Source organism: Rattus rattus, chromosome 3, assembly GCF_011064425.1.
Source record: "Rattus rattus isolate New Zealand chromosome 3, Rrattus_CSIRO_v1, whole genome shotgun sequence".
In the NCBI taxonomy this organism is placed as follows: domain Eukaryota; kingdom Metazoa; phylum Chordata; class Mammalia; order Rodentia; family Muridae; genus Rattus; species Rattus rattus.
The window spans coordinates 29,381,231-29,400,093 of NC_046156.1; the positions used below are offsets into that span (position 1 = coordinate 29,381,231).

An 18,863-nucleotide genomic window follows, 5' to 3' on the forward strand; every position below is an offset into this window, starting at 1 on the left:
GGCCTGCAGACATTGCCTTTTGTAGCTGTGTCCTACAGTTTTTAGGTTTTCTCTTAGTGTTCCCCTCTCGTCTTTTTCTTTAATTTTCAGCCTTGGGGGTTTCTCTAGGTGGGTCTTCAAGCTGACTCTTGCCTCCCCAGGGCGTGGTCACCAATGGAGCCCATGCGGAAAGTTTTCATTCTGTGTGGTGGCTTTTATTTCTAGTGTTCCTTAGCGTTCCCATTTCTCTCTTCACTCGATGTTCTTGGATGCTACTCGCCTTATCCATCAGAGGCTTCATGACATTAATCAGTTGTTGTCATAGTACACTAGTTGAGTTTTGAGTTTGCTAACACAACACACACAAACACACACACACACACACACACACACACAAACACACGGTCATACACACACACACACACACACAGAACACAATTGAGAAAACACAGAGTGTCTATCAGATGGAAACATTTTCTCAATGTAATTTTGAAATTTATGGAAGGGTCCATTCCACCAAAAAAGAACGGTGTGGGTGTTGTGATTTCTGTTTAGAGAACCCTTCTGGATGGTATCAGAAAGACTTGGTTTCTGATCATATCTCAGATTCATGCTTCTGTTTTATTTCCTTTTTGATGTTGGAGTGTAGACTTTGTCCAGAGGTGGCAAACCTGTGACCCAGTGGGATGGGCCTTACCTGGTAACGATCCATCACCATCCATTAACCAAGAAAATTCCCCTAGACTTGCTCACAGGTGACCTGATAGATGTGTTTTTAAATTGAAGCTCAATTAAGAAAACTGTCCCAGATGACTCAGGTCCATGCAAGATCTAAGCAGGACAGTATCCTTCCTGATACTTTTTCTGCTTGGTTGAGTCTCTGTTTTGTGCTTTATTCACTAAGTTTTTCATTTCCAGTATTTCTGGGTTTTTTTTTTTTCTTCTTCTTGTTTTCACCCTTCAAAAACCTCAGTCTCCTATGTTGCTGACGTTTGTCCATATTGCTCTTTTTTTTTTAGCAGTTTTGCTGACTTTTCCTCTCCAAATCCGATGTGTTTGTGTCTCCTCCAAGTCTTCATTGATTTTTACCTGACTTCTGGATTTTCATCACCCTACCTGTCTCTCCTGTCTCTGCGGTCAGTAGGGGCGGAGCTCTGATTCTCTGGAAGAGTCGTGTTGCCTGGCTTTTCCGGGTTTCTTGTGTTTTCTGTGTTGCAATTTGTACATCTGTAGGTTTGTGTCCCCCCATTGATTGTGTTTTTTGGATGGCTTTTGATTAACCTTCCTAAGACACTGAACACCCCAGACCCCCAGACCCCCCAAACCCCCCAGAAGGAAACAATCTAGTGTTTTATGTTGAGGTAGCTTCCGCTCCCTGCCTCGGCAGGGCACGGCTGCAGCTGTGTTTGGCTTACTCCTCTGTGTCACCTTTTTTTCCCCCTGACATATATTCACTTTCTTTATGGATTTCTGAAATCTTGCTCCGTTTGAAATAGTCCATTTTCCCTTAATCTGACCCTTCACTGGCTCACAGGGAAGCAGGCTTTACACAATGTTATCTAAAAGTTCCCTCTTAATTCTGCTAGTTCCTGAACAGGGACGGGCTTCCCTTTTAGTGTCTTCTTTGTGGTTAGTTTTCACTCTAGGGGACTTTGTTCCTCTTCCTGCTGGATCTTGGTACCTCCCTCCCTCATTCTCTCCTTCCCTGTCTCTGGACCCTCTTCCTGAGTGTCTTAGTCAGGGTTTCTATTCCTGCACAAACATCATGACCAAGAAGCAGGTTGGGGAGGAGAGGGTTTATTCAGCTTACACTTCCACATTGCTGTTCATCACCAAAGGAAGTCAGGACTGGAACTCAAGCAGGAGCTGATGCAGAGGCCATGGAGGGATGTTACTTACTGGTTTGCTCCCCCTGGCTTCCTCAGCTTGCTCTCTTATAGAACCCAGGACTACAGCCCAGGGATGGCACCACCCACAATGGGCTGGACCCTCCCCCACTTGATCACTACTTGAGAAAATGCCTTACAGCTGAGTCTCATGAAGACATTTCCTCAACTGAGGCTCCTTTTTCTGTGATAACTCCAGCTTGTGTCAAGTTGACACACAAAACCAGCCAGTACACTCTGTCTTTCTCTGAACAGTCACGACTGCTTTGTAGAAAACCTCCTTGTCCCTTGCTGGAAGTGCTCATCAGATCTCAGCGCTTCCTTCCTTTCCTATTTGTCGTCTGGATTTCCTTCCCTTGACAAGAACGCACACGCTATGGATTTAAGACTGGTGGGATTGGAACCCACTCTCACTGGATTTTATAGGAAGTGTTATCTGTTATTTTTCTTCAGTGTAACGTCAGCTATCTGTCGCACATGGCTTTTATTATGTTCGGGCATGAGCCCTCTGTCCCTGGTTTGTTCAGGGCTTTTATCACGAAGAGAAGTTGAGGTTTTCCAAGTCCTTTCTCTTCAGCTGTTGAGGTAGTCATGTGATTTCTGTCCTTGATTGTGCTTGTATGCTTTATGGTGCTTACCGATTTCTGTTTGTGTCATCCTGACATATGAAATAAAACCAACCTGACCATGATGTGTATGTGATCTTCTTAATCTGTGGTTGAATTTGACTTCCAACTATTTTATTGATAACTTTGCATTTATGTTAGATTTTTTGATCAGGTTATTAGATTAGATGCTAGATTTTTTTGTTCAGTTTTTATCCTGCTTTTTTTTATTTTTTGTATATATATATATATATGTATATATGTATTTATATCAGTGATATAAAATAAATTTAGAAACCTTACTGCCCTATTTCATGGACTAGTTTAAAACTCTTTGGTGTAATATCTTTGAAAGTATAGGAGAACTCAGCAGCAGATCCATCCAGCCCTGTGCTTGTCTTTGTTGGGATTACTGTTGGTTCATTCTTACAACTCATTTTAGATCGGTTTATTTATATCTCCTTCGATATTGGTAAGTCATATATGTCTTGAAGCTTGTCAGTTTTTTCTAACTTTTACAATTTGTTAAAGATATCTTGAAAGTATTCTTCAATGAGTCTCTAGGTGACATTTCTATTGTAATATACATCTTGTGTTTTATTTTTCTCTACATTAATTTGGTGGAAGGCTTGTCGTGTTAGCTTGTTTTGCGAACCCCACCTTTCTCCTTATTGCTCCACATCTGCTAACTTTGGGTTTATCTTGCTTCTGTTCTTCTAAGGCCCAATGGCTAAATTACAAGACACACATGACTGCCGATATTGAAACAAGAAGATGTCAGTAACGTAAAACGCAGATCTCTAATGAGCAGTAAGATGGGGCTGTTTATTTGAGATCTAACTTTTTCATGTAGACCTCAGTTGTGAACTCCCTCGCCCTTCTCTCCACGGTTCTGGGAAGCAGTGGTTTCATGTTCACTCTCTTTGAGGATGTTTCTGCTTCCTTCCTAGTCTTCCCAATGACCAATTACTATTCAAACATTTCTTGTCAGTCTCCGGGTTTGTATAACGAGTGGTTCTCACTGCTGATTTCTAGTGTTACCCTACTATAATCATCATGGTCTGGTAAGCTGCAAGGCATTCTTTCTTTTTACTTTTTTGTATTCGTTAACTCTGATTAGAACATGTGTCTGTTTTAGAGAAAATTCCATGGGCTGACAAAAAAATAAATAAAAATGTGTATCCCATAGGTTTGGGATATAATATTCTATGGTAGAGTTTAACTTTTGAAGTTTCTACTGATTTTTTTAAATCTGGATGGATTACACATAAAATTCGAACACACGCACATACCCATAAACACCACACACACGATGTACGTGTGCATGCACGGGTGGGGTTATAAAAAATATATTTTATATAATTTTTTGAGGCAGGTACTCATTTTGTAGCCAAGAATGGAGCTATGTAACCTGGCCTGGCCTTGAAGTCATGGTGACCCTCCCCTGTTATTGTTGTGTCTGGACATATCTGTCCCTTTTTGTCCAGTGGAGTTTACAAAATTGGGTGCATCAATGTTCCATATATATATGTACATGTATGTATATATGTATATGGATATATATATGGATATGAGTATATGTATATATGTGTATGTGTATATATATATGTGTATATATGTATATATATTATATCTTCCTAATGGATTGTCCCCCTTATTACTATATAATAATTTCCCCCATTCTTCCTCATTTTTGTTCGAAACGTGCTTTGTCCTAGCTCGCACTGCTCTGTCAGATCCCATAGTTCAGCGGCTGCTCTTCTGTGTCTGTTCACTCTCTCTCCGTGTATGTCATTGTCACTGAGGCTTCTTGAAGACAGCAGACAGGAATTGCGTTTAACCCATTTAGCCAGTCTTCATCCCGAGACCATACACATACCCACATGTGTCTTTCTTAAAGCAACAGTAAAGCCACATTACAAAAGGTTGCAGGAACACCCGACCTCCAAAGTTGAACTTTAAGCCACTCTCTGGTAACTTAACCACTGCGGACTGACTTTGTAGGAGACTGGTGATCAACTAAATCCCTGTGGAGTAAGGAACAACCGGGCAGGCCCACACCAGAACTCAGAGGGCCAGGCTCGGGGACTCGCATTTCATTGGCTGGACTTATCTAGAGGAAAACCACGTAGTCAATGTCTACTGTCTCTCTTACCTTTTCTCAGAAAGGCCAAGCGAAGAGCACAGGACCGAGCTGGAAAACACGAAGTGCTTGGTTCACAGACTCTTTACCATCCTGCATTTAGAAGAGGTCCAGAAGAGTCGAGAGCGCCATCTGATGGCGAAGATCGACCACCTGCAGGAACAGCTGCGGCCCCTGGAGCAGGTAGCAAGGGTCCCCAGCCTGTCCGTGTGGGACTGATGCCTTTGTTAATGAGTGCCTGTCACAGGAGCATTTGGCTGCTTTGTGTATGTTGATTTTCTCCTTCAGTCTGAAAAACGGGCTGTGAGCTGCGACCTGTGGGCTGCGTACCATCTTCCTCGTTTTGAGATGAGGGCTCTAGACAACGGAGGTAGTGTGTAGCAGGTGATCTGACCCCAGAGTTGGTGTCAGCCAGGAGTCTCTGGATAGCAGACTATTAAATGAGATACTGTAGAGTGCTACATCTCCGGTCTCATTTCCACCTAAGAGAACTGTGGGTGGCAAGTTAGTAATGCCTCATAACATCTATGGTTCTTTTCTACAAGCTATGGAGGAAAAAAAAACTATTTTTTTTTGGTGTGGTAGTCTGTTTTTTAAAAGATTTATTTATTATTTATTATATAGAAGTACACTCTACAGTGTACTTATATACAGACACACCAGAAGAGGGCATCAGATCCCCATTACAGATGACTGTGAGTCACTATGTGGTTGCTGGAATTTGAACTCAGGATCTCTGGAAGAGCAGTCAGTGCTCTTAACCACTGAGCCGTCTCTCCGACCCGATAGTCTGTTTTAAGGGGGAAACTTGCATTCTTTAAGCTGTAATTCCACTTGTAATTAAAAAAAATGAATTAGAGGAAAAGGGGGAGGGGTGTGGGGTTTGTAGGGGGCAGAAAGGGGGACATTTGAAATGTAAATAAAGTAATTAATTAAATTGGGAGCTAATCTTTGTGTATGAATAGAAATTTTAGAAATGTAGTAATCATCTCCAAGGGCATTGGAAGAATGGCAGAGAAACACTGTTTTGGTTTTGTCTTTCTGGATTATTTATCCACATTTTGCTTCTTGAGAAAAGATATTCTGGGTATGGTGGTGCCTGCCTTCACCCAGCACTTGGGAGGCAGAGGAAGGCAGATCTCTATGAATTCAAAACCAGCCTGGTCTGCATAGCAAGTCCAGAGAAGACAGCTCCCTCTACCAGAAGACCCTGCTTCACTTCACGGAACAGAGTGTCTCTTTGGAGGATGGCATAGGCACAAAGTGCCCGAGAGAAGGGTCACAGAGTGGCGTTGGAGGGACAAAGAAAACAGACCTGTGACTTCACATGGGGTCAGAACAGGCTCGTAGGCCTCTCACTGCAAACCTTCTACAGCGTTCATGGGTTTTGTTTTCGCTTAAGACAGGGTCTCTCTGTGGCCCTGGCTGTCCTGGAACTCTGTTTACCAGGCTGCCCTCAGACTCAACAGAAATCCTCCTGCCTCTGACCCCTGAGTGCTGGAATTAAAGACGTGTGACCCTATACCTGGCTGGTTTGTTTTCAATGAGAAGATACTACCTTTATAACTTAGAAAATATTAATGAACTGATTTGGAAGTAAACAGTTGATCCATACTTCATTAAGTGTCATTTTTCTACATACATGACCTCTCCGAAGTAATGCAAAATGTTCATCGGTTCAACTGTTTCTTCTTGTTTTTGTTTTCTCCTTAAGGGAGCAAACTCGTAAACTGAATGGTTTTCCCTTCCTCCAGGTCAAAGCTGGAATAGAAGCTCGGTCAGAAGCCAAAACCAGCGGTCTCCTGTGGGCAGGCTTAGCTCTGCTCTCTGTGCAGGGTGGGGCACTGGCCTGGCTTACTTGGTGGGTGTACTCCTGGGATATCATGGAGCCAGTTACGTTCTTCCTTACGTTTGCCAATTCCATGGTCTTTTTTGCATACTTCATCGTAACTCAGCAGGTGAGTAGTTAGGAAAATGGTACGTCAGAGCGTCTGTCTAAAACAGTAGTTCTCAACCTCTGGCTCATGACCTCAAAAGACCCTTTCACAGGGGTCACCAAAGATCACTGGACATATCAGAGATTTATATTATGGTTTAAAACAGTAGCAAAATTACAGTTATGAAGTAGCAATGAAGATAATTTTATGGTTGGGGCTCAGCATAACATAAGGAAGTGTATTACAGGGTTGCAGCGTTAGGAAGGTTGAGAACCTAGCAGTGTCTTAGTTAGGGTTCTTATTGCTGTAACGAAGCACCATGACCAAAAGCACCTTGGGGAGGAAAGGGTTTACTTGGCTTACATATCCTGAATCCCAGTTCTCTGAGGGAAGGCAAGGCAGGAACTCAAACTGGGCAGAGGCCATGGAGGAGCGCTGCTCACTGGTTTGCCCAGTCCGCTTTCTTATAGCACCCAGGACCACCAGCCCAGGGGTGGTGCTGCCCACAACTGACCCTGGCTGTCCCCTATCACGAATTAAGAAAATGCCACACGGGCTTGCCTACAGCCCGATCTAGTGATCTAGTTCTCTGCTGAGGCTCCTTTCTCTCAGAGGACTGTAGTCTGTGTCAAGCTGACATCAGACTAGCTTGCACAATCAGCAGCAACGAACCCCTTCCATTTTTCACAAGGTGGGATGGAGTCTTTACGGCATGGAAAAATTTTAATTCCTACAGATGAAAGATAAACACACGAACGCCTCCACTGGGATGAACGTTGAGCCGCATTCCCCACTCCCTCAATTAATGACATCGAACTTGTGCCACAAAAATTAAGTTATTCCCAGAAAGTAGCTTCGGGTCGAGGTTGCCAAATCTTTCCACTATTCTCAGAATGTGCATTTTCTCGTCCCAGTCAGCCGGCCTGTAAGAGGTGCTCCCGACTCCCCCGCACGCCCTGCTTTTGTGGGCTGTCTGCGCTGACGGCCACTGTAGATGGGCACGTATGTCCCTTCTCTCCCTGCGCTGGCTTGGCTGGGTTAGCATTTCCACGTAAAGGACGCTCTGCTGTCTCCCTCTCCTTCAGAACTACACTTACGAATCCCTTCGCAGCAGGCAGTTTCTCCAGTTCTTCCACAGGAAGTCACGGCGGCAGTGCTTTGATGTGGAACGATACAACAAGCTAAAGGAGGACCTGGCTGAGGTATTTTACTGTGAGCACAGCCGAGCTGACTTTGTCTGGGAGACAGGGAAATGCACCCAAAGCTGAGATTTTTCATGTATGGTTTAGCAAAACTTTGGGATGGATTCTTTTTTTTTTTTTTAAGAATATGAATGGGGGAGGGGGGAAGACGACGAAAAGGATTACCTGGTACTTTATGAAGCCATAAACTCGTCTCTTAAAAAAGGATTCTTAAAGCTGGGCATTGTGGCTTATACTCTTGATACATCCCGGCACCAGGGAGGCAGGGAGATCTTTGTGAGTTCAAGGCCAACCACAGTCTACTGATTGAGTTTCAGGACAGCCAGAGGTATATGCTGAAACCTGTCTCAAAAGAAACAAACAACTGAACAAAGACATCAGGAAGATTCCCACAAGGCATCTACCTCATTAATATCAATGTTTTCTTGTCCCAAGGTGTTGAGTTTGTACAATTCCCTTCAAACCTCAGTGTTCATATAACTTATTTTCTCTGACCTCAAGCTTTTTTCTCCCCTCACGACAGGCTACAGAATCCCTGGAGAACGTGCGCCACTCCCTCCGCTTGCGACTTCAAGGACAGGAAGTCAGCGAGAAGAACTAACCTCCCACTTTTAGTCATCAACAGGCTATGTGCTGGTTTTATAGCTTACCAAGTGGATGTTTCTAAGGCCGCGTTCATTTCTCTTGGCATTTTCAGATACAGTTTGGTTAATAAATTTGTGTGAAACAGAAGTGTTCCCTGACAATCCCACTCCAGGGGGTTTGGAGATCTGAGCGTCCTGGTGCTTGCGGCCTGGGTGCCTGGGTGCTGCTACCCAAGCTCCTCCCGAGCGGGCTCCACATGGGGATAAACTGATCAGCCTTCAGTGGTCAGCGTTCGGCATTCATTCACTCTGGTTCTTAGGTTCATTTGGTCTCACCTTGTTGTTACCGTGAACTTTATTTCTTGAGACAGTCTCACACTGTGGCTCGAGCTTGTACTCCAAGCAATCCTCCTGCCCCAGTTTCCCATTACACCCAGTTTCTTTTTGTCTTTTACTGTGCAACAGTTGTATGGCCATAACTCTGTATCAAAGGCACAAAGGCCCAGCCGCCATACTGGTACTTCCTCAACTGTGGTTGAAGCAAGGCCTCCAAGGCACTGCTTTTATACCAGCAACTTATGTGTTTCTGTTCTCAAAGCCCCAATATAACCCTCAACCAGTAGGTTGTTAACAAAATATTCCGATACAAAAATGGACAGGTTAACAAGAAGAACCTTGGGGTTGGGGATTTAGCTCAGTGGTAGAGTGCTTGCCTAGCAAGCGCAAGGCCCTAGGTTCGGTCCCCAGCTCCGAAAAATAGAAAAGAAAAAAAAAAAGAAAAAACCAAGAAGAACCTTAAAGGAGAACTGATTACACCATTAATTCAATAGTCTGCTAAAATCGTCAAGCTCTTCAGCTTTAAGTCCCATTTAGGGAGATGCTTTGCCTACGGTGGTCAGCATTTGCTGCATGCTGGACTACAGTGGCGAGGTGTCACTTCCTGTGTGTCTTTATCAGGTAGGGATCACTGCATGCGTGCCTATAGGGGCTGTACGTACCCAGAGCGACTAAGTATTACTATACATGTGTCTATACATGGTGACATGTCACTACATATTCTCCAGAGTGCCGTGAAATAGTTCTGAAAGGTTTATTGTTTCCAAAATGGGAATTAAAGCCACACATAAAATGCCCCGATTACAGGTAAACAAGATAATAAATGAAAGCATGACCAACTAAAACAGGCCCACTGTACATTACGTAAGCATATGAATTAGAAAATGTTAGTGAGTTTTAGACATTTTTATTAGGTGAAAATGATCTCATTCTTGAGTTTCAAAGATCTTTAAAAACATTATACAATGAGCCTGTATAAATAGTGTCGCAAAAGGTAAGGCAAAGTAGTTGGTATTCTGAGTAATCTTGCCGTTAACCAGAAACATAATAAATGTATTGGACATTTATGCACAGTAATTTCCTGAGGATTTCTTTAGCCCTTTCCCCGTGCCCAACACGATTGGAAATAATAACAAAGGCAAAACATTACTTTTCTGTAGCACCTTAAAAATTCAAACAGTGTCCGTTGGTGGGCGGAGTCTTTGGCCAGCTGGCCTCTGTGTAGAAGGGAAATGTGTGTGAAACATATGTAGCAAGTCGGACGGCCCTACTTACTAGGTTTGGGACAGAAATGCAGCTTTTTGGTCAGCATTGAGGCAAAGCAGGGAACCTGCTTCTTGCCAATTGCACCTGGGTCTTTGCAGAAATCCACACGGCGCTGAGAGACCTTCCTGTTCACCAGCGTGAGCAGCTCGGTGAACTCCAGGGAACTGCCGTGCCTGGCCAGCATCTCGCACAAATCCTGAATGTACCAGGAGCCGTTCACAGTCTCTCGGTGAGAGTAATACCCTAAAACAAGAGCAGGGAGGTGCTTCAAGGTCACGGAAAGACACTTACGATAAAGCCAGTTACAGAAATGAAAGCTCCCAAAAGCCCTTGGAGAGAATAAGACACACTGCTCATCATGTGGCTACGATTTCTCTCCACTGCTTAATCTAATGTCGGAAAACATAGTAATCCTATGGTCTTATACACAAAAGATTACTGAAAGAATCTTTTGATGACAGAAGCCATCAAGGAAAGGGTGTGGCAAGCGAGTGAGCTCACTGGAGACAGCCCACTGTTTCCATGGCTACAGTGGGTGCACTCTGGAGAGGCAGAGCCCAGAGACTTCATCCCAGGATGCTTCTCCCGGCCGACATGCCTCTCCTGCCACTATCACATAGCCTAATGACTCCCGGGCATCGGCCCACCCTATTGGGCAATTTTCCTGCACATCAACGTGAAGATGAACTTCCATGAATTAATGCTGTTGAGATGAATGAATGACTTTATAGCATTCCTGATTTGGTTCAACACCCACCCCAGTGCGTTGCTAGCAGCATGACCCCAATCACCAACGCCATACCCCTTTTTGCTGCCTCAGTTTACCCTGAGAAGCCAAAGAAGGCTTTTGGCAGAAATTTTCTCTGCTCTCCAAAAAAGCAAACTAGACCAAAATAATACCCAGTAAATTTGAGGTCAGAGATTAAACAAAACTCTTTAGTTTGAAAGCAGAGAATTTAGCAGAACTTTTTTTCCTTTCAGCAAGGCTTTCCACAGATATATCAGAGTGGTGTTGCCGAGTGACCAAACGCCATCAAGCTGCTAACAGCCACGACAACTCTACAGCTGTTAGTCTGTAAGGTATCTCCCATTTCACTTATCGATCAGAAAGGATTTCTTCACCGTGATTAGGTCTGTGGCTTTTTAACATTACGCAGGGATTTAATTGCGAAAAACCACTCCAATTCAAAGGTGACACAGGCTTCAGTACAGGTCGCCAGCTTCAAGGCTTCAGTCAGCAGCATCTGCTGGCTCACCTTCTGCAACAGAGTAACACATGAGGAAGTCCGCCCCCGCAGGCAGAGTGTACACCGAGGCAGCATCCACCTGGGTCACGTTGTCGTCCAGCTTGTCTGTCTGATGATCCACCACGTCCAGAGGAACCACGGGCACGTCATGCTGACTGCCCCGACAGGCCTACAAAAGAGAGAGGAAAGAACGCGTTCTCTGCCCGCCATCTTGTTCCCAATGCTTAAATGCAGCGGGAACATATAACTCAGCACACCTCCCATTAGTAACCCACACAGGCAGTTTGAAAATGACGCAATCAGGGTTGGGGATTTATCAGTGGTAGAGGCACTAGGAAGGGAAGGCCCTGGGCGTCCCCCAAAAAAAAAAAAAAAAAAAGAACCAAAAAAAAAAAAAAAAGAAAGAAAATGACGCAATCAGGCACTGAGTGACGTAAGCTGACCAAGCTATTTCCCGATAATGTTTCCTTTTAGACAATGTGGTTCCAACCCAGCCCGCAAATAAAAACCACAATATGCTGAATGGTATATATACCCTTCCTTTAAAGAACTATCTTCCTTGCCCGAATGCTTTTATTCAGTCAGGTAATTACTTCCAAATGACATCTGGACCGTCCAGTTGAGGTCACAATTTGCCAATAGTTGAAACAGCACTGACTTAAGAGGTCATCTCTCCATGTGCCTTTTGCCTTCTGTTTTTACTGTGTTTTAAAAATCATATTTAAAAAGTGTGTATCTACGTGTGTATCTGTGGATGTGTCTCTGCACATGTGAGTGCCGGTGCCCCAGGGTTCAGAAGAGGGGGCTGGGTCCTTGGAGAAGGAACTGGAACTCAGCTCCTCATATGTTCCTTTCTTCACTGAGCCACGCCTCCAGCCCTGAGCGCTCCCCCTTCCTCTTGCCCCCTCCCCCTCTCCCTTCCCCTCTCTCTCCAGTCTCTGTTTCCACTTCAAAGTGAGTTCTAAATTTCTATCTATTCCTTTCTATCCAGAAGCTGGCATCGCAGGTTTTTGTTTGCTCATCCAGTGCCCTGCCACTGAGCTATGTTCTGCTCCTCAGTGTTACAGGCTAAACCGTGAGTGTTCCAGGCTAAACCGTGCTCCCGCCTCAAATTTACATAGTGAAGCCTCTACTAGCAGACTGCCCCTGCTCCAAACACTTGTTTTCTTCTTTCTGAAACTATCTGGAAGCTTGGAGACGTGTAAAGGGTGAGGCAGGTGAAGATGAGCCTGCTTCCCCCAACAGCATCTCCAGGGCTTGCATGCTCCCACAGACGGAAGCCCAGCGTAGCCAGGCGGGCCTTCCAGGGTCCTGAGCAATCAACGGCTTCCCTTCCTGTGGCCCCTCCTCCAAACCCCGCCCAGCCACACAGCAGCCCGGCAGTGCCTATCTGTCAGACCAAATGTTAATCAAAACACTTTTTTTTGGATTTTCACGACAAGGTGGCACTGGCTGGTCTAGACTCTGTGGACCAGGCTCGCTGGCCTCGAACTCCCAAGTGTGGGGATTATATGCTCCATGCCCTGCCCAGCTCAAAACATGATAAGGAAACGCAAACAACTCAAAGTACAACTCTATTTGACCAGGATCCCAAAAGGGCCTTTCTAATTGTTGGAGAAACCTATTTTAGAAATTAACTTTTTAACCTTTTTAAATCAACGCTGAGTTTTACAGCTGAGGTGGTGAGATCGGTCTTACCTGGATGATAAATATCTTGGGTTTTCCAACCAGGCTCTGACACTTGTCTCCTTTGAACAAGCCAGTCAAGGTCTGAATTTCAATTTTGGCGTCGTATGCGTAAATGTGGTTGCCTTCCCCGTGGCTCAGGAAGACACACAGGAAGCAATCGGCATCTACGTGGCTGGAAGTCGACACTATGGATATCCCAAAATGCACAGAGAGTGAAAAAGAAGAGTTTGTTATCCACATGTGGATACCTTGACATTAGAGGTACTAGGACAAAAATACACTTACAGAATGGCAGGAGAGGGGCCTGCTTCAAAAAGTACAAACTTCCTGTAATAACACACACCTTTATCTTTTCTTCCTCTTTAATACTGGGTCTCGTTCTGTTGTCAGGCTGGTCCTAAAGTATTTCTTTGCCCTAAACTCTTTCTAATGTTGGTTGTTTGAGACAGGGGCTGACACGGTTGCCTATGAAGAAGGCTGACTTGGTGTGTCCTACCCATGGCTGGCTTAAAAAACAATCGTTAAAGTTTAAAGCAATTTCATTAAAAATATTAGCTTTTCTCAAGTACAGAAAAATGGAGAGAAAAACAGGGAAGCTCCTTTAAGATCCAAGTTACTTAAAGATACAAGAACAAAAACATCATAGACCAACATAACATCCCCAAGACTATGGATACAGAAATTCTCAGTAAAATTCTTGCAAGCAGAACTCAACAATACATTAAAAAGCCATGCACCATGGCCAAGCTAGCTTAACTGCAGGATTATAATGTGACCCATCATATGCAAATCAGTGACTATAATACAGGAAATAAACAGACTCGAACATGGAAGTACGTTATCATCAAAAAGACGCTGACAAAGTTCAGTATCTCCTGAAGGAACCAGGACCAGAAGGAGCACAGTTCAACACCACACACACAGGCTGCACACCACTGACCTACAGCAACTCTACAGGAACAGGAGAAGCAAAACAGTTCCTCGAAAGACAGAAGCCCCTCCATTTTTACTCAATGTGCTGCTTTAACCGTTAGCTAGCGCAGTGTGGCAAGAGGAAGAAATAAAAGATACAAACGGGAAAGGCAGAAGTAAATTATCCCTGTTTGTCGATGGCACGACCCTATACTTAAAGACACTAACGGCTGGAGAGACGGCTCAGCGCTAAGAGCGCAGGTCGCTCTTGGTTCAGTTCCCAGCACCCACGTGGCAGCTCGCAACCACCTATGGCTTCAGGCTTTGATGCTGTTTGCCCTCTGAAGGCACCAAGCTTGCATACATGCAGACAAAGCGCTCAGACACAAAGCGGTTAAAAAATAAAGATAAGAAACTAAATACTAAATACTCCAACAAAAAAATTCAGATCTGATTAACATTTTCAGCTAAACAGCGGGATACAAAAATCAGAATCTTTCTTTCTTTCTTTTTAGTCTGTCTGTCTGTCTTCCTTCCTTCCTTTCTTCCTTTCTTTCTCTTTTATATGAGTACACTGTAGCTGTCTTCAGAAGAGGGCATCAGATCCCATTATAGATGGTTGTGAGCCACCGTGTGGTTGCTGGGAATTGAACTCAGGACCTCAGGAAGAGCAGTCAGTGCTCTTAACCACTGAGCCATCTGTCCAGCCCCCCAGTATCTCTCTTATATGCTATCCACTGAGAAAGAAAGCAGGGACAGAATCCTATTTGCAATAGCATTAGAAAAAGAAACAAACAGGAATAAACTAAGGCGGTGAAAGACCTCCAGCTCATGGGTTGACAATATGGAGAAAATGGCTACCGTGCAAAAGCTATCTCTGGGCTCTCATGACAATTCTTCACAGAATTAGAAAACACCCTGAGGTGGAGGCTGAGGCAGGAGGGACCCCTAATAGCCAAGGCAATCCTTAGCAAACAGAACGAAGCGGGCATCATCGATCACCACACTGATTTCACGTTATGGTGCAGGAGGGAGTAACAAAACCAAGGAGGAGCCAGCACACACATCGGCCAATGGATCGTGGGCCAGGTCTAAACCCACACAGCTCCAGACACCTAAGTTTTGGCAAAGGCATCAAAGCATACATGAGAGAAAGGAAAAAAGACAATCTCTTTAACAAACTGTGCAGGGGGGTAAACTGGACATGCACTGGAGAAGCGACTTTAAGAAGACCTAAGAGGACTATAAACATTTTCGAAATCCAGCACAGGCAGAATGCTGAGGTGATTGACAGGTAAAGGTGCTTGTGGCCAAGGCTGAGGGAGTCGCAGAATCCACACGGTGGAAAAAGACTCCCTCCCGAGGCTGGCCCCTGACATCCATATGGGTACTGTGGTATACGTACAGGCTCACAACCCATACAGGCAGACACAAAATACTACATGAGTAAGAAAAAGGAAAGAGGTAGGCAAAGCCTTTCTGAAAAGGACTCCAATCGCTCAGGAAATACTTCCAAGGACTACCAGATGGGATCCCATGAAAAACTAAATGAACTTCACAGTGAAAGAAACAATTTCTGGAGTGAGGAGATAGCGTACAGAGTGGAAAGAAATCTTTTTTCCACCATACATCTGAAGAAATTAGGTTAGTATCTAGACTACAAGAAGAATGATGGGGGAGGGGGAGACCTACTAGAAAGCCGAATAATCCAATCAGAAAATAATAAATGAGACACAGGGGTGGTTCTCCAAGTATGAAGTGCCAAGCCAGATGGTACTTTAATCTCTGAAGTGTCAGAGAGCTCTGAGAGTTCAAGGCCAGCCTGGTCTACACAAAGAGTTCCAGGACAGCAAACCCTGTCTTGAAGAGAAAGAAAAACTCAAACTGTGAAATACCAAACGTCTGTAGCGAGGCGACAGAATGTTCATCATCAGTTTCAGCCATCAGAGAAACACAAGTCAGAAACACCTCGAGATCTCTTCCTCTCAGTCAGAATGACTCTCGCTAAAACAAACAACAAAAAACCTGATAGCAGCAAAAAAACCAGTGCTGGTGGACAGTGGGCAGCTGAAGTGGGAATTGGGCTGGAAAGGGCGGGAAGTGAGCAGCTGATGTGGGCTGTGGGCTGAGGTGGAGGGGAAGTGGACTGGGGAGGTGTCCTTGTGCGGTGCTGGATAGAGTGTAAGCAGCCACAGGCCCGTGGAAATCAACCCAGAGCTTCCTCAGAAAACAAAGCACATTTCCCAGCTGTACCACTCCTGGGAACACACCCAAGGGGATCAGGTCCGCTCACGGAGAAGCCTGCTCCTCCATGTTTAGTGCAGCACCACTCACAACAGACAAACCACAGGATCAGTTGTCCTCCAACTCACAGCAAGTAGAGAAACGTGGTACAGCCACACAGTGGAGTTTTACTCAGCCATAAAGAACAAAATACATCGAAAAATGCTCAGAACCAGAGACCCATCCCCCCTAAGCAAAACAGAAAGAGAAGATTCACATTCTCTCCCTGAAAGTGCAACCTTCGGCTTCACACGGTTCTCTCACCCGTCATACGCATGGGCCGTGAACATAGATGGCGCTGGACTATCAGGGAAGAGGAGGGCGACCAGTCGGAAGGGAGGTGAGGGAATATAAGGTCAATACGGACAGAAATGCACGATGTGCTTGGAACATGAATGCCACTGTGAAACCTGTTTTACATGGTGACAATTTGGTAATTTCAAAATCTGTTCAAGCCCCACATGGCTTTGGTCAGACAATAAAAGTTTCTTTGAATGAGCAGACTTCTCTACAACAGACTGAAACCTAGAAGCAACCACTCAGCAGCTGCCTCTGTGGCTGTTCCCCGTGTCCTACCTAACTCTCAGAGCTTCCGGGAGAGTTGAGACCCCATGTCCTTCAAAGCTTAGGAGCAAAGCAGAAAACCTAGGAAGCAGCCAGTTCCAACTGGAACTATTTTCACTCTAACTAAAGGAAGGCGCTGGAGAAAGCACCATGCCAATAGCCGTAGTCACAACCGGTTGGCAAAAGATTTGAAGGCTCGAGGCCCGCGTGAGGACTGACTCTAGCTGCACCGTCCTTAGAATACCTTCTGCACAGTAATGCAGCAGTTACAGGCACAGGTAATCAGACCTAGTGATAGCATCGAGTACCCGATCCCACCTCAGCGAGCACGGCCACCTACCCTCGTGAATCTTGAGCAGCAGTTCTTCTGCCCGGAGGTCGTTAAAGCATTTCACTTCAAATCCTAGCTCTGAGAACCTGGTGACACATGAACTCGGAATTAGCTTGTGAGTAATTCCAGGCCATCCAAGTCCCTTACTTCCTTGAGTACTCACTTCCATGCCTATTTTTTACAACCAGGGAAAACAACCAGGGCAATTCCCTCGATCGCCTGCCCCATGAAAGCGCTTAGCGGTGACAAGAGCCGATGCACTGACGATTACTACCACCTACTGCACAGATGTTAGCAACAGGGAAAGCCTGGTGGCTCGTTTGTGGGGCCTCATGCATGCTAAGCACATGCCGGGTCCCCAAGAGGCTCCCGATCTGTCATCAGGGCTCAGTGACGATTAGCTCTCACTTAAGTGTATGACAGGGGAAACTACCTCCGAGTCAGGTTGTCCCTGTCTGCGTTGGTGCCCCGCCTCTCTGGGAGTGCCAGGTGCCAGAAGAACCTCTCGTGATTGAAGATTAGGGCAGTTCCTCTCCTCTTGTGGTCCATCTTGTACTGCTCGGCTGGATCCAACACCTCCCTACTAATTAATGAACAGTAAACAATCACACCCGGCCCTTTGACCCTGACATTCTCCACTGGCTTAATGAAGTTCCTGGTATTGTGGGGACCCCTACCCACCCATGAAAGAATATCTGTTGCTACTTTGTAACTAATTTTGCTACTGTTATGAACTGTAATACAAATATCTGTGGTTTCCAAAGGCCTTAGGTGACCCCTGTGAAAGTCGCTTGACCCCACAGGGGTCATGACCCGCAGGGTGAGAACTATTACTCTAACCACACTACATCTCGGCTCCCTAAAGGCTACACATCACGGAACCTAACAACTGCATCCCTGCGTTTATTCCCGTAAGACAGTTGTGACCAAGAAAGAGGAAAGGCTTTTAAAAAGACAAGAGTATCTTTACCTTCTGTAGAAGCCATCTGTCTCCGTCATGTTTTACTTTCACCTATCAGGAAAACAAAGTTGTTGTCTGTTAATTTCATTTTCTTTCATTTTACAAGATTTTATTATGTAAGCCTGGATGGCCTCTAACTCACAGAAATGGCCTGCTTGGGTCTCCTGAGGGCTGAGATTATAGGTGCGTGCCACCACACCTTCCTCATTCGGTTTACTTTCAACAGAAGTGCAGCATAGGTGCTCCGCCCCTCAGGGACCCCGCCCCCCTGCAGTCGCTAAGACTCCTGCAGATGAAGAGAGGAAGGGACAAAGGTATGAAGGGACGAAGGGACGCTATCCAGTGAGTAAATCAGCTACAGTAATTAATACACTGCTCCTCTGGCCTTCAAAACAACAAACAATAAGTAGAAAAGGAGAGAACCTTACTTAAACAATTCTGTGGTTAGAGTTTGAAGGAAATGCTTTGGTGTGTAGAGCAGAGCTGAGTCACACAGGGGAACCGAGTCCACTCTGTGGTTGACAGTGTTTCCACGGAATACACTTAACTGGAAGAGAGGAGGCTTCATTGCAAAGGCCTAGATCTTGGTTTTCTCATCACCTATGTCCAGTGAAAGCGGGGTTAAGGGACCTCTGTACTCACTACTGATGACACCTCACAAGCCTCTGAGGAAGCCTTCCTCTCGTCCTTCCCTGCTCTGGAGAGTGCTATGTGACGGACCTCTCTATGCTGATCCAATTGCTCACAATGCAGTGTGTTGGTCACTGGCCACCCGCAGCTGCCGAGCACCGGAGAGGCGGCAAGCACAACGGAGAAGCTCACATCATCACCTCACTGTGTTGTTCAGGGGGGCGGCCCAGTCATGGGATCAATGCATTGCTCATCCTGGCTCTGCACCCAGAGTAACTCAGGCCCAGCTTCCAATGGCGTTGAGTGTA

The 18,863-nt window shown here is 45.2% G+C and overlaps 2 protein-coding genes across 3 annotated transcripts in view; one reads left to right on the top strand and one right to left on the bottom strand.

Annotated features, from left to right (window-relative positions):
- Mcub (mitochondrial calcium uniporter dominant negative subunit beta) overlaps window positions 1-8,484 on the top strand; it is a 41,841-nt gene extending 33,357 nt beyond the window's left edge. Inside the window, exons 5-8 of the mRNA XM_032897334.1 lie at window positions 4,636-4,796; window positions 6,368-6,571; window positions 7,636-7,752; window positions 8,276-8,484. Coding sequence (XP_032753225.1) covers window positions 4,636-4,796; window positions 6,368-6,571; window positions 7,636-7,752; window positions 8,276-8,353 — 560 coding nt within the window. The 3' untranslated portion in view covers window positions 8,354-8,484. The remainder of the gene's footprint in view (window positions 1-4,635; window positions 4,797-6,367; window positions 6,572-7,635; window positions 7,753-8,275) is intronic.
- Window positions 8,485-9,412: 928 nt separating this feature from the next.
- On the bottom strand, window positions 9,413-18,022 carry Casp6 (caspase 6). 2 transcript variants are annotated; one of them, XM_032897336.1, is made up of 6 exons: window positions 17,935-18,022; window positions 17,398-17,547; window positions 16,974-17,050; window positions 12,884-13,059; window positions 11,195-11,354; window positions 9,413-10,181 (listed from the first exon to the last, which is right to left on the bottom strand). In XM_032897336.1, the coding sequence occupies exons 1-6, from the start codon at window positions 17,961-17,963 to the stop codon at window positions 9,940-9,942; spliced, it is 834 nt and encodes a 277-aa protein (XP_032753227.1). In that variant the 5' UTR covers window positions 17,964-18,022; the 3' UTR covers window positions 9,413-9,939. The 2 variants fall into 2 exon arrangements, with proteins under 2 accessions (XP_032753227.1, XP_032753228.1); XM_032897337.1 differs by having other exon boundaries at window positions 17,398-17,544; window positions 17,935-17,985.
- Window positions 18,023-18,863: the final 841 nt, after the last annotated feature.

Bases quoted from the DNA above. Each gene is read 5' to 3' on its own strand.
- Casp6 (XM_032897336.1), bottom strand. From the start codon at position 17,963: ATGACGGAGACAGATGGCTTCTACAGAAG. The intron at 17,548-17,934 runs GTAAAGATACTC...TTCATTAATTAG, and splicing joins ACAGATGGCTTCTACAGAAG to TAGGGAGGTGTTGGATCCAG. The intron at 13,060-16,973 runs GTAGGTGGCCGT...GGATATCCATAG, and splicing joins GCTGCTCAAGATTCACGAGG to TGTCGACTTCCAGCCACGTA.